The sequence below is a fragment of the Scyliorhinus canicula genome, chromosome 4 (assembly GCF_902713615.1).
Source record: "Scyliorhinus canicula chromosome 4, sScyCan1.1, whole genome shotgun sequence".
NCBI classification, from domain to species: domain Eukaryota; kingdom Metazoa; phylum Chordata; class Chondrichthyes; order Carcharhiniformes; family Scyliorhinidae; genus Scyliorhinus; species Scyliorhinus canicula.
This window is the reverse complement of record NC_052149.1, coordinates 37,488,753-37,504,740: the sequence shown is the minus strand read 5'-3', so window position 1 is coordinate 37,504,740 and position 15,988 is coordinate 37,488,753. Positions and strand designations below refer to the sequence as shown.

The 15,988-nt window shown below is 42.1% G+C and overlaps 1 protein-coding gene across 3 annotated transcripts in view; it reads left to right on the top strand.

The window, feature by feature from the left end:
- The window catches only part of usp24 (ubiquitin specific peptidase 24), a 200,945-nt gene that overhangs the window by 26,222 nt on the left and 158,735 nt on the right, over positions 1-15,988 (top strand). For all 3 annotated transcript variants that reach the window (XR_005460306.1, XM_038794055.1, XM_038794056.1), the window contains exons 2-4: positions 12,811-12,976; positions 13,947-14,014; positions 14,380-14,523. Coding sequence is in view for 2 of the 3 variants with exons in the window: in XM_038794055.1 (XP_038649983.1) it covers positions 12,811-12,976; positions 13,947-14,014; positions 14,380-14,523 (378 nt within the window). In the remaining variant the exon portion in view is untranslated. The remainder of the gene's footprint in view (positions 1-12,810; positions 12,977-13,946; positions 14,015-14,379; positions 14,524-15,988) is intronic.

The window sequence follows — 15,988 nt, the reverse complement described above, 5'->3', positions numbered from 1 at the left end:
TCACAAATTTTCAATGGTTTCTGAATTACGTGGCGTTAATTCTACAAATTACATAAACTGGTTATGTATAAAAACAACTGTGAAAAATTATTTAATTCAACACACAATAATATTGTGCTCAGATTGCAGGGTTGAATGTTTCGGACTGGAATGGACCTCATTGGCAATTGGCCAGTTGTTGGCATTCTAAGCACTTGCTGCTGCCGTGATGACATTAATAGGCCAAAATGTTCGTAGCAACATATATAGCAACCATCTATTTTTATCCTTCCAGTAAACAGCCAAAGTGTAAATAAAAGGCATGAGTTCTACCTCCTTGAATTGGCATTACACATAAAGATTTGGTAGTTGGACGTGAAATCTATGTTGACAGCATCAATTCAAAATGTTTTTCTGGAATACCATCTTGCTCATTATAGATGAGATATTTGATGGCATACACTAAAAAAGATAGTGAAATACCTCCTTCTCTTCCTTTTCCTCTCCCTCCATTTACAGTGGACCTGCCCTGCTTGCATCAGAGGTTGGTGAGCAGATGAGGTTTTTTGTGCATTATGATAGAAATGCTGAAGAGAAAGTTGACATATACCATTCTGGTGGAAAATTCTGAAGACACTTAGTTTTAGTTAATTCTCAGGATACAGGTGTTGCTTGCAAGGCTGGGTTTGTTGTCCATTCCTTGTCTTGACAAGGTGGTTGGCTACTTTATTGAATACTGCAGTCTGTGTGGTGAAGGTGCCCCCAGTGCTATAGGTAGCAAGTCCCAAGATTTTGATCTAGTGACGGGAAAGGAAGGGTGAAAGACAAGTCGTATTGGAGGGGATCTTGCAGATTATCGTGTTCCAATGAACAAACTGACCTTGTTGTCCTTCTAGATGGTGCAGGTTGTGAGTTTGAGAAATGCAGCTGAAGAAGTCGATGAGTGAGTTGCTGTAGTGCGTTTTGTAGATAATACACACGCAGCCCTATTGAGTTAGTGGTGGAGGGATCGAAAGTTTTAGTTAGTGGCAGAAGTGCCAATCAAGTACACTGCTTTGTCGCAGATGATGTAGAACTCAATTGTCACTGTACCCATCCAGGCAAGAGGAGAGTATACCATCACACAGCTGGCTTATATCTTTTGGATGATAGAGAGGCACTGAGGAGTCAACAGGTAAGCCAGAGTAGAAATGTAGGAATTGCTGGATGAATTAAAGGTCCATCTAGTTTTTCTTGTACCATCTACAGTTACATGCTGTAATAGTTAGTTTATAGGCTGACAGACATGAGGTGGAGAAACCCACAGTAGTGGAGAGGATTGGGAACAATCATCCAAAAGTCTGTTCTGATCAAGCATGCAGCTTACCATGTCTCATATTACTGAAGTAGTGTCCCAAAACATTTTTGATAATCTATATCAAATTTGAATTAATCAATACCATTGGCCTCCTCCATTTCCTTAGGAATCTCAACCCTCAATCCTCTGTAATGGGCAAAGTATATATGTGGTTGGTCCAGTTTTGTTTCTGATCAATGGATCTTGATGATGAAGCACTTGGCAAATGTAATGCCATTGAATCTTGAGCAAGTAGTTAGGCTCTCTCATTTTGGTGATTGTAATTGCCCAGCAATTGTAGGGAATGCTATTTGCCACTTATGAACTCAGGCTTGGATGTTATCCATTTAGAATCATAGAATCCTTACAGTGCAGAAGGAGGCCATTTGGCCTATCGAGTCTGCACCAATCCTTCGAAAGAACACCGTACCTAGGCTCAATCCCCTGCACTATCCCCATAACCCCACCCAACCTTTGGACACTTGGGGCAAATTAGCAAGGCCAATCCACCTAACCTGCACATCTTTGGACTGTGGGACGATACCCCAGATTACCGGGAGGAAACGCACGCAGACACGGAGAATGTGCAAACTCCACAGAGACAGTCACCCAAGATCGCAATTGAACCCGGGTCACTGGCACTGAGGCAGCAGTGCTAACCACTGTGCCAATTTCTTGCATGTGTGCATGGATTGCTCCATTCCAATGGCTCTGAGTAGGTATTCAGGGAGCCCGGTGGTGCAGTCCACGGTGAAGTTATGGAATCAGTTGAGGAGGCATTTTAGGATGGAATGGATGTTGGTGCTAATGCAACTGTGCGAGAATCATGGATTTGAGCCCGGGGGGGGGATGGATAGTATATACAGGAGGTGGAGGGAAGTGGGGCTGGTCAAGGTGAGGGATTTGTATTTGGAGGAAGAGATTGCCAGTCTGGAGCAGCTAAGGGAGGGGTAGAGCTGCTGAGGGGGAGTGAGTTCAGGTATCTGCAGGTTAGGGACTTTGCACAAAAGATCTGGAGGGGTTTCCTTAGGTTGCCGGGATACATCTGCTGGAGCGACTGTGGCTTCTGGATGTGGAAGGGGAGGGAAGAATTGGGGATATAGTTAAGTGGCTGGGGGAGGAGGGAGGCGAGCGGGTGATGATGATTAAGGAGAAATGGGAAGCGGAGTTGGGGGGTGGGGGGGGGGGGGGAGAGATCAATTGGGGAGTATGGAGTGAGGCACTGTGTAGGGACCTCTTGTGCAAGGATGAGCCTGATACAGTTTAAGGTGGTGCAAGGTCCATATGACTCGGGTGAGAATGAGTGGGTTCTTTCAGGGGGTAACAGATGAGAGCGAGAGGTGTGAGCGGCGGGCGGCGAATCACGTGCACATGTTTTGGGGTTGCGAAAGATTGGGAAGATTTTGGGCGGGAGTGTTCGTGGTCTTAGCCAGGATAGTGGAGGAAGAGGTGGAGCCGGACCCTTTGGTGGCGATATTTGGGGGTTTCATAGAAGCCGGAGTTCATGGAGAGGAGGAAGGCCGATGTCGTGGCCTTTACCCCTCTGATCGCACGGCGGTGAATTTTACCGGAGTTGCGGTTGGCATGGCTACCGGGGGAAGCGGCTTGGTTGGATGATCTGTACAACTTCCTGCGGTTAGAGAAGATGCAGTATGAGTTAAGGGGCTCTGCAGGGGGATTTGAGAAAAGGTGGGGATGTTTGTGACCGCGTTTGAGGAGCTGTTCGGCGCAGGGGGGCGGGGAGGGGGGCTGAAAATGGGGAAAAATCTGTGCAGACTGTACAGTTGATTGCTGGGAAGTATGTCTCCCGGGGTGTTTATTTGCTGTAACCTGTTTTGATACATGTTTGTAATAAAATACATTTTTAAAAAAAAGTATTGCTCCAGGGTTTATGGAGGCTGAAGGATGGGAGCTGAGCTAAGAGAATATTGAGCGGTCAAAGTCTAGAGGTAATGATAGTGTGGATGTATTTCGGTGGTAGAGGGGCTGAGAGAGGCTGAGGAAAATGTTGCCCAAGTCTTTGTGTGAGAGAGTTTTGAGTGTAGCCATGATACAAACATTGTGCAGTCTTCCGCTTGAACCAAGTTTTAGTTTGCAATTTGTCGTAGGGTTTATGATTAGCTTTTTCGGGATGCTCAGTTGACCAATTTTGACGCATGGTGATGTGAGGCATGGACTGACAGCTTGGAGGTAGTCATCGGGTTGAGGGATGAGGTAGAAAGAAGAAGCTGGCTGTCATGCATGGAACTTTAGGGACAGCACAATGAGTTAGTAAATAGAAGTCGCTAGAATGAGAATATGAGAATGAAAAAAGACTCGCAACGAGGAATTGCTGAATTTCTACCTCATTGTGTCAAGTCCAAGTAGTTTGAGATGATCTTCGTAAGCATCCTGGAGTGGAATTGGGACATTAAAGTTGTTGTAATGCTTTTATGCCAAGTTGCGCCAACTTGTGCATCACAAGAGCAGGCAGCCAATGACCAAATCTTTTTTGTCTTCGATCTTGGTTAATTCTAAGTCAAAAGTAAAACACCTGCAGATGTTGGAAATATTCAGCAGGTCAGGCAGCATCTGTGGTGAGAGAAAAAAAACCCCCCAAATCTAGCATTTATATAGCACCCTTCAATACCTCTGGATTTTCCAAATAACTACACTTCAAGTACTTCATTGGCTGCAGCCTCTGTTGTAATATAGAAAATGTGACCACCAATTTGGACACTGCAAGCTCCCACGAAGAGCATTGAAATAATGACCAGAAGTTGTGTTTTAGATATTGGCTGAGGCATAAATATTGACTAGGAAACCACAGGGAATTTCCCTGATCTTCAAAATAGGTTATTTTACATTAATTTAATGCCTCATCCAAAATACAGCATCTCCAACAGAGATGTTGGAGATCTGTTGGATCTCATATTTGCAATGGAGCATCAGCCGGGATTATGTTACACCTGAAATGGTGCTTCAACGCACAACCTTCTGAATCCCAGGCAACCATACTATGGACTAGAACATTCCTGTTGTGATGGATGCTGTCTCAACTACAGAAAAATAGCTGCAAACGTTCCTAATTGACTACATCTGCTCACATCATCTAGCTGAAACACTCATGCCATCCCTACCATTAGAGGAAAGTGCTAATCAGAAATCTTTTTAAAAATGCAATCAGTATAGCTAATTGTGATTTAAGTGCAGTGTGCTATTTGCTTTCTGAATTGAAACCTTTTATAAATGTTGAATGTTAATTTTATTTTACAAATGTGTAATTTAAAGACTATTGCCTCGAGTTTATGGAAATGGCACAACCAACATAAAGTTAATTTTTAGTAGATAATGGACGTGCAGGTTTCAAGAGACATTCTATGCACAAAAAGGTTAATCTGCTCAGTTTCATTTCACTAATGTGTGCGTGCGAGTTGTTACGCTATTTATGCCAGTCAGTGAGTTATGCTGAAATTTTCCGAGAATCTCATTAGCATACACAGGAAGGTTAAAAATTGAGGTCATGCAAGTGACAATCACTTGAAGTACTGGGCCCAACATGAATACAAATTGCAATTGTGTACGTTTTTGATTTTTAATCCAAATCATTCCAGTTCTGTAAAGATGCATTCAACAATACAGAAAATACAGACAAATTTCATAGTATCATAGAATCCCTCCAGTGCAGAAGGAGGCCTTTTGGCTCATCGAGTCGACACCGACCCTTGGAAAGAGCACCTGCCTAGGCCCGCTCCCCCACCCATCCCCGTAACCCCACCTGACCTTTTGTATACTAAGGGTCAATCCACCTAACCTACACATCTTTGGACTATGGGAGGAAACCGTAGCACCCAGAGGAAACCCATGCAGACATAGGGAGAACATGCAGATTCCACACAGACAGTCACCAGAGGCTGGAATTGAACCCGGGTCCCTGGTGCGGATGCAGCAGTGCTAACCAGTGTGCCACCGTGCCGCCCTACATCTAGATTTACCTGTGCTACATTGCAAGTTTTTAGCAAATATTGATCCAATATGTTGACTTGGCAATTTCCTCCTCTTTTCTTTTAGAAAATATTTTATTGAGGCATTTATAATTTTAGCATTTTAACATTGTAAACAACAAAGCGGTCCAGCACACGCAAAAACCCCACAATAACATACCCAACTTCCCACTGCACTAACTCCTAGCTACCCATATATTAGATTCCCTGCCCTTATTATTCATTTCCATACCCCCACCCTCCTGCTGATGGTCAGTTTTCCTTAAGGAAGTTGATGAATGGCTGTAATGAACCTCTTAAGGCGAACTTAATTTTCTATAGTCTAAGAAACCCTGCCATGTCACTGATCCAGACACCCGACTTAGGAGGCTCCGAGTCCCTCCATCCCATTAAAATCCGTCTTCGGGCCACTAAGGAGGCAAAGGCCAAAACTTGTTGTGTCCCCCCCCCCCCAAACATGTTGTCCCCCCCGGCTCCCGGATCTTCCAACGCTCCAAATATTGCCACCTCTGAACTCTGAGTCACCCTCCCTTCCAGGACCTCTGACATGACTTCTGAGAATCCCTCTCAAAATCCCCTCCGCTTCAGACAAGCCCAAGCCATATGTACATGATTCGCCACACCTCCTCAAAAGACCTACACATTTGGGCCACAGTCATAAAAGCCCTGTGGACCACCTTGAACTGGATCAGGCTGAACCTGGCACACAATAAGGATGCATTGACTCTCCTCAGGGCCTTCTCCCATTGCCCGACATTCAACTCCCCTCCCACCTCTTCCTCCCACTTCCTCTTCACCTCCCCAATTGGGACCCATTCCCACTCCATCAGTTCCTTATATATTTCCGAGACCCTCCCCTCCCCAATCCCTGTTCTAGACATCACCTTATCCTGTAGTCTGCAATTTGCTGCTCTTTAACATATAATAAAGAATGTTACAACCCAAGCAGACCATTCAGCCCATCAAGTTAGTTCTGATGCTTTTATCCACTTGAGCCACCAATTAATCTTGTTCTTTCATTTCATGGATATTCCTCTTTTCAACAACTGTCTAAACTTCAAAAAGAACTTTGTTCCAAAGCATTCCCCTCTTTAATCTCCTTCTGAGTACAGGATTTAATTTTCTATCATGTCTTAATTCTTGCTCGGATTATTTTAAATTTATGCTCACCTTTCCATCACGAACGTTCACAATTCTGCAGACTGACATCAGGTCACTTCTAACTTTCTCCGTTCTCCAATGGGAAAACAATGCCTATCTGATGTTCCTGGTCACATTCTAATCAATTTGTGCTACGTTTATATCTTTCATATAATGAGTGCTCAAAACTGTACGCAATGCTAAGATCTTGCACAAGGCATCACAGTAGCACAGTGATTAGCACTGTTGCTTCACAGCGCCAGGATCCCAGGTTCAATTCCCGGCTTGGGTCACTGTCTGTGCGGAGTCTGCACATTCTCCCTATGTCTACATGGGTTTCCTCCGGGTGTTCCGGTTTCCTCCCACAAGTCCCAAAAGACAAGCTGTTAGGTGAATTGGACATTCTGAATTCTCCCTCTGTGTACTCGAACAGGCACTGGAATGTGGTGACCAGGGGCTTTTCACAGTAACTTTGTTGCAGTGTTAATGTAAGCATGCTTGTGACAATAAAGATTATTATTATTATTTAAGTTCAACATTATTGCTTGTATATTGAGCTATTTGTGTTAATGATCTCTTTGGCTGCATGTTAAAGTTCCTCTGTTTCTCCACCCTATTTAAAATCTCACTATTTAAAGTGTATTTTGTATTCATCCAAAATGTGGTCAGTCCATAAGACCATAAGACATAGGAGTGGAAGTAAGGCCATTCGGCCCATCGAGTCCACTCCGCCATTCAATCATGGCTGATGGGCATTTCAACTCCACCTACCAGCATTCTCCCCGTAGTCCTTAATTCCTCGCGACATCAAGAATTTATCTATCTCTGCCTTGAAGCCATTTAGCGTCCCGGCCTCCACTGCACTCCGCGGCAATGAATTCCACAGGCCCACCACTCTCTGGCTGAAGAAATGTCTCCGCATTTCTGTTCTGAATTTACCCCCTCTAATTCTAAGTCTGTGCCCACGGGTCCTCGTCTCCTCGCCTAACGGAAACAGTTTCTTTGCGTCCACCCTTTCTAAGCCATGTATTATCTTGTAAGTTTCTATTAGATCTCCCCTTAACCTTCTAAACTCCAATGAATACAATCCCAGGATCCTCAGCCGTTCATCATATGTTAGACCCGCCATTCCAGGGATCATCCGTGTGAATCTCCGCTGGACACGCTCCAGTGCCAGTATGTCCTTCCTGAGATGTGGGGCCCAAAACTGGACACAGTACTCCAAATGGGGCCTAACCAGAGCCTTATAAAGGCTCAGTAGCACATCGCTGCTTTTATATTCCAACCCTCTTGAGATAAATGACAACATTGCATTCGCTTTCTTAATCACAGATTCAACCTGCATGTTTACCTTTAGGGAATCCTCGACTAGCACTCCCAGATCCCTTTGTACTTTGGCATTATGAATTTTCTCACCGTTTAGAAAATAGTCTATGCTTGGATTCTTTTTTCCAAAGTGCAAGACCTCACATTTTCTCACGTTGAATTGCATCAGCCATTTCCTGCACCACTCTCCCAAACTGTCTAGATCCTTCTGCAGCCTCCCCACTTCCTCAGCACTACCTGCCTGACCACCTAACTTCGTATCATCGGCAAACTTCGCTAGAATGCCCCCAGTCCCTTCATCCAGATCATTAATATATATGGTGAACAGCTGTGGCCCCAACACTGAACCCTGTGGGACACCGCTGGTCACCGGCTGCCATTCCGAAAAAGAACCTTTTATCCCAACTCTCTGCCTTCTGTCAGACAGCCAATCCTCAACCCATGCCAGTAGCTCACCTCGAACACCATGGGCCCCCACCTTACTCAGCAGCCTCCTGTGTGGCACCTTATCAAAGGCCTTTTGGAAATCCAGATAGACCACATCCACTGGGTTTCCCTGGTCTAACCTACTTGTCACCTCCTCAAAGAATTCTAACAGGTTTGTCAGGCACGACCTCCCCTTACTAAATCCATGTTGACTTGTTCTAATCCGACCCTGCTCTTCCAAGAATTTAGAAATCTCATCCTTAACGATCGATTCTAGAATTTTACCAACAACCGAGGTTAGGCTAATTGGCCTATAATTTTCCATCTTTTGTCTTGATCCTTTCTTGAACAAGGGGGTTACAACAGCGATCTTCCAATCGTCCGGGACTTTCCCTGACTCCAGTGATTTTTGAAAGATCTCAACCAACGCTTCCGCTATTTCTTCAGCCACCTCTCTCAGAACTCTAGGGTGTAGCCCATCGGGGCCAGGAGATTTGTCAATTTTAAGACCTTTTAGCTTTTTTAGCACCATCTCTTTTGTAATGGCAACCATACTCAACTCAGCCCCCTGACCCTCTATAATTTTTGGGATATTACTCATGTCTTCCACTGTGAAGACAGACGCGAAGTACTTATTAAGTTCTCCAGCCATTTCCTCGTCTCCCATCACTAGCCTTCCGGAATCAGTTTGAATTGGCCCAATGTCCCAATGTCCCAAGTCATGATCTTATTGAACGGCAGAGCAGGCTTGAGGGGCCCAGTGTCTGACCCCTGCTAATTTGTGTGTACATATGTTTGTGTATGTATGTACTTCACTTTTATTTTAACATTAAACCACATCTTCCACCTATCCTCTCATCTGTGTCCTTCTGAAGTGTTTTTTTAACAATCCTTTTTACAATTGAACAACCCAACACATACAGTTGTGTTAACACTCCTCACATCTTTCCAGTCCAAAAGCACCCCGTACTGCCTCCCTTTGCTTGCATCCACTTAACCATCTTCATGGCCATGAGCTTACCTTTTTAATTTCTAGAGCCGTAGATCTTTGATACATGTCTTAATGTAATAGTGGGAAATAATGTTTTGAATTTATATACACCACATATAAATATCTGTTTTCAAATAATTCCATAAGATTGGGCAAGCACCACCTGTATTTTAGAAATCCAAGCTGAACGACTGATTAACACTCTGCTTCCATCAGCCTTTCGGGCAGTGCATTCCAGATCATAGCAACTTGACACACAATTTCTGCACAATCTCAATTTCTCTGAATCTTTTGCCAGGTACCTCAAATCTGTGCCCTCTGGTTACTGATCGCGCTACCACTGGTAACTGTTTTCTCTTAGTCTCTTTACTCAAATTCCTTCATGATTTTGCACAACTTTTCAGTCTTTCAGCCTTCTCTGCTCTGAGGAGAGCAACCTCAGCTTCTCTAGTCTGCTCATGTGACTGATGCCTTGCATAATAATAATCTTTATTGTCACAAGTAGGCTTACATTAACACGACAATGAAGTTACTGTGAAAAGCGTCTAGGCGCCATATTCCGGTGCCTGTTTGGGTACACAAGAGGGAGAATTCAGAATGTTAAAATTACCTAACAGTATGTCTTTCGGGACTCATGGGAGGAAACCAAAGCACCTGGAGGAAACTCACGCAGACACGGTGCGAACAGGCAGACACATACAGACAGTGACCCAAGGCGGGAATTGAACCTGGGACCCTGTGCTAACGTGCGTTCCTGGTAACCTTGTATCTAGTAAATCTCAACTTCTCTTGACATCTTTCCAAAAAGTATTGTCCAGAATTGAACACAGTAATTCTGGTTTACATTTAAAACAAAATTTGGACGTATTTACCTTCCGCTTGACATTTAAGGTCATTATTTCATTGCTCTGTGGTGGAAGTGCAGATTTGAGAATCATTAACAGGTAGTCAGGATGCATGATTTGTGACACTCCAGATTTTACATCGACTAAAATCAATATTTTTAAAATGGAGACCTCTGCATATTGGGTGCGATGACTTCTCTAACAGACTTCTGTTGAGGAAGGTTCCATACTGGCTTTGAAGGGTTGAAAGATTCACCCTAATGTACAAAGCAGCTACAATGAGATTTTATAGTCAGTAGCAAAGTGGTGGAATTATAAATTTTACAGAGCAAATAAAGATTGGGAATGTGCTAGAAGCTGAAATATCATTAACTTCTCAAAAAATTGTCAAACTCTATGGAATTTTTATTATAATGAAGAAATTTTACATTCCATAAATAAATTACTACTTCAGGGCCAGCGAGATCATTTAGCAATGATTATGAACTTAATGTAACATTTAAAGACCCAGTTACACCTCATTCAGGAAGGCGTAACTTATTCAATTTTTTTTCAGTGCAAACAGTGGCGTAAAAGTCACTTCTCTCGACCTCCATCTACAGAAACTTCACACCTATGGAGAAACAGGCCATCACTGACAACAGCATCAAGATTCCTGTGCTTAACTGTACATGTGTGGATATCAGGAATCTCAGTTTCACAGTTGTCATGATGGCGAATGCTGACAGTTTTAGTCAATACAGCGACAAAATTCTAGCCTATGCTTTTCCAGTGCAAATTGAGAAGTACCATGTAGCCTTGAGAATCCCACAATAACTTCTGCTTTCAGAACTATTTGAATAATGGTGTATTCAAATCTGAGTGGTGGCCCATACACCGCCCGAGTGTTGCCAGTCCAGCTAAGTCCATAAAGCTCCATTTTGTTGATGCTTAAAATGAGTCATTATATTTTGTCTGAATTATGTGGACTGGGAGATTGGCAAAAGACATTGCCTCATTTGATAAATCCCACATCAGCACACAAGATCTGTCTGTGTCAGCAAATGAAGACCTACTTGAATGATGAAAACATGGAATCAAACTTTATATATGGCTTTCGAGGATTGTTGGCGCTCACCTGAGTATCCCATAGAATGGAGAAGATTGGGCAGTTCCTTGATGCAGTGCCTGATTTCTTCCTTCGGTTTAGATGCTTGGCTGTTTACTTGTATATGGAGATTGTACTTGCAAAGAAGGCAGAAATTTATTTAAATTCATCTGCAGGCATTCATATATATTGTAGGTAATATTGGAATGTATGTGTGCTCAGTAATTGGGTGCTACAGCACCCATATGCATTTGCAAGTTCTTTGCATCAGATCTTTACTGAATATCGATGTTTGACATTTAAAGTTTTAATCTCGTTCTTGCTGCTAATTAACTTTGAAAGATGTGTAACTAATGGATTGGATTTAGCAATTTTAGCTTAATTTATCTGGTTACTTTGAGTCTCCATAGTGTAGATTAGATACGGTTGTGATTTAGAGGTGACTCTTAAAGTAATGACTTCTTGAAACTTGAAAGTGCAATGGCATTTGGGAGCAATCCAAAAAGTGTGCTTTTATTGGATCCATAACAAGTATTCCAAGTTTCAATGCCAATTTTTCAAACCGTAAAGGCAAAAACCGGAGCTGATAAAAATGGGCTTGAATTAAGACGCACGAGCATCAGTGCAATTTTCAAATTGGCTCGTGAAGCATTCGAATTGCATGGTTGGTATTTCATAATTATGAAATTATGCATGTTTACACCAAAAGTGATACGTTTATGACTTGAATAAATCATGTATTTAAAACCTTAACATGGCAGGCTCACATTGACCTTCACTCCATTCCACTCCACTAATGCCCTGTTTTCCCTTTCTGACCTTTATTGTCCTACATGTGTGCAAATACCCTTCTCGTTCAGTTTGGTGTTACTGCTGCCTCATTTGGCTTGGGCTCCAGTTCTTGTAGCTAGATGGAGAAAATTGCCTAATCAATGCCATATCTAAATGACACTCCAGGTGGTCTCCTGTAAGGTGGTTTACTAATCCGGTGTAAATAGAGATTGAAGTACAAAAATTTTTTTTGGGTGTGATGGGTTTCCTTAACATGTCTTTCTAGCTATCCAGCTACAAAAATAATGAGGGCCTGCGCTTGATTTTTAAAAATTAATTATTTTAAATGGAGCTAATTTGTTCTTTAAATATTTATATAGTGAGCTTAGGGGCAGAGGAGAATATTTTTACCTAGTTTCTTTTAAATTTATTTCTTCATGGGATGTGGGAATCGCTGGCTGGGCCTGCATTTATTGCCCATCGACTGGGGGATTTTCAAATTGCAGAATTAATGTAAGCCTACTTGTGACACCAATAAAGATTATTATTGCCATTAAGAGTCAACCACATTGCTATGGGTCACATTGCTGGAGTCACATATAGGCCAGATTAGGTAAGGATAGCAGATTTCCTTCCCTAAAGGACATTAGTGAGACAGATGGGTTTTTACAATTGCCAATGGTTTCATGGTCACCATTAGACTTTTAATTCCAGATTTTTATTGAGTTCAAATTTCATCAACTGCCATGGTGCGATTTGAACACAGGTTCCCAGAGCATTTCCCTGGTTATCTGGATTACTAGTCCAGTGTCAATGCCACTATGCCATTGCCTCCCCTTCAATAGCGATACTAGGAAGAAGGAAAAATGAGAAAATAATCATCTATAATGGTTAATTTGTGTTAAATCAGATTTCATTTGTTGCAGAGGAGCAATGATGAGAATGGAAACTGCTCGGGGAGCATTGAATTTCCCACCACAAATCTTTATGAATTGGAAAGTCGAGTGTTTACAGATCACTGGTCAATTCCTTACAAACGTGAAGAATCATTGGGCAAGTGCCTGATAGCATCCACATGCCTAGCCCGGCTTGGTAAGTAACACAAGGATTCAAGGAGCCAGGTTACAGCAGCTTGTCAGCTCCCTGTACGTGAAACCAGAAATACTTTGCTTGCTAGAAGAGCCCAAATGGGGAGAATGAGAATTGAGGAAATAGGGCAAAACAGACATTTTCTGTTTGTGGTTTCAACCAATATACTGTAGAGATAACCTTCATATTATAGAAAACTGATCAGATTGTGGGGTGACGATGTAATAGGGAATCTCTCCTGCACACTTTGGTGGCAGACTGGCCATCTGCAGAGATCTGAGATAAGGGATGGCGGGTGTAGTCGGACTCTTGGTTGTTGTCAGGCGTGACTTAGACATTTTCCTACTTTAAAGACTATGGCACATAACTTCCTGGTTCCCCCGGCGTCGCCCGAATGAGGAAGGTTAGGTGGGGTGGGGGATTTGCAATCCCAATGTGGGCAATCCCACAAGTGTGGCAATCCACTGGAGAATGCCACTCTGAGGAAGTTACAGACCAATGACTTCCACGACAAAATATCCCTTTTTTAATTGTCTTGTCAACTTGCCTGCCCATCCATATAGATAAGTCATTTCCTGAGGTAAATTTTGTTTTAGTTTTAGAGTGAAATGTCTTTGGGCAGAGAAATGTTTCCGAACTGTTCATTCAGTTGTGACTTGAAAGCACCCTTGCCAAAAAAAACCAGAGGTGGAATCACCCTGATGTCGGTGTGCATTTAACTAATTGCAGGGTGGCTGAGGTCTAGAGCAGGCCAATTACCCGGGGACAGAAATGAGACATTGTTGAGAAACTTGTTATATTTGAATCTGTGAATCTCCCTTTTACTTTTCCTTAAATTGTACGTGGGTTAGATTTTAAAGCAGTCAAGCAGGTGAGAAATCCCCATATTTGTTCCCGTTAGACTGACCAACTTGGCTACCAGATGATTTTGTTATCACTGCCCCGCTCTGATTTCTGTGTCTGATCGATGCAGGTCTTGCTGATGCTGATGAAAATTGCAAACGATTTACAGACCGATGTATGCCAGAAGCTTTTAAAAAGGTATGGTGTAAAAGACGCATCTTCGACTCGGAATGAATAGAATTTTATCTGCATTCTAACTTGTAGGATTGAACGATGCTTTGTACTCTGATCTTTTCCAAAAACATAATAAGTGTTATCGGGGGAAAGCTAACCTGGTGATGCATCATAGTTCTCTGACACGAGTAAAGCACCACCTCAGTGATATAAAACTAGAGAAAATTGTGAACAAGTACATGAAAGTCTTCAACTTATAAATTATTATACAGCTGCTGAATGGACTGCTTAATGGATTACTTGTGTTATCACTCAATTTTTCATTGCATTAAACAGCTAAAATAAACCTGCAGAGAATGTAAATTATTTTTGCTTTGTCTTTTCAACAGTTACTAACGTCAAGTGCTGTCCATAAATGGGGTACTGAAATCCATGAGGGAATCTACAATATGGTGATGCTCTTAGTAGATCTGGTTGCAGAGCGAATCAAACAGGACCCAATTCCTATCGGCCTTATGGGTGTGCTCACCATGGTATGGAGACAATTGTAACATCTATTGATCTAGATTTTCTTCTATGTTTGCCCTGGTTTCATTTGAGTACTGTATGCCAGAAATTGAGGATTTTCAAGTGCAAATTACAGAACAAATCAAGCTTCTACATCTTGTACAAAACCATGACACGATAAACGTGGAAGACACTAATAGACATGTTTCAAAAGCTTTTGAATGTATTTAATTCACTGAGAAACTGACTACCTTTCATCAATGTAACTAGTTGTTTATAATTTTGTAACAATTTTTTTAAAGTCACTTTCAGTTATTTAAAATTGGGTTAAACACAAGTGGTAGACTCATTCTCAGTTATAAACACAAGACACTGACTAACTCATTCTCCGTTATGTTAACAAACAACATCGTTTTACCACTCTGAAATCTGTGAAGTAATTTTTTTAGTGCCAACATTTTTCTCTTTAAAAAAAAAAATTATTTTTTGAGAGCACTGTCCAATTATGCTGGTTCATGAAAAGATTTTGCATTTGGCAATTTCCATATGTGTTTAGAGTGGAATCTTGAACCTTCATTTCAGAAACCAAGCATAATTTCTGTACTGTCATGGAGTTGCTTAGTAACAGCAATAACACAAACTTGCAAGACATAATTGGATATGTCCTGCCCAGCAACATGCAGAAATCTGTCTAGTTACTGCAGTAGTCAGCATTCAAAAGGCCGGCTGAGATGCGTCTCTCCCAGTAATGAGATTAGAGAGGCATATAGATAGAGTAATGTGTGAATAGCTTATCAATAGAAACAGTTTGCCTAGACGATGGGGAGATCAATGAGATACACATGCTAATGTCTAGAGTCAAGGAATTTGACAAGGGCAGACAGCTAAATACACCAAAGGCAGAATCAAAGTAGAACAAAGGTATAATTGCCAGACCCTCAGAAGGAAGTGAGGCCAATAAACACCTAGTAGCCTCAGAAGCAGACAGGCCAGTTTCCAGCTAGCAGCCTGGAGTACAAGTCTTGCATCTAACAGCCTCTAAGACTTAAGAGCCCAGGCAGTGCAGAAAACCTTTGTATCATCAGTTTAAATATCTTTGCTGGACCAGGACAAGAAATTTCCCAGACTTGGTATCCTCCCTGTATTGTGGTAACTGAAAGCTGGTTTTAACTTATTGATCTATTTAATTTGGATGTTTTCTGGAGGAAAAGGGGATGTCTTAAAGAGTTCAGGAATCGTAGATATATTTTGGAGCAAGGGGTATATTCTACATAAACTGTGTGTGTATGTTTCATAATTCGTGTACTTAATTGTCTGAACATAGTTGAGTCCTGTTTGTGTGTATTTGTCTTTAATTTAACATAGTCTTTAATAATTGTTGCACAATGATTGGGCTGCTTATTCTCACTGGGGTTTCACTTGATTCCTCACATCAAAACAAAACTACTTTCCCACGAACTGGTGTTTCAAGTTGGTATAGCCCCGCAGATA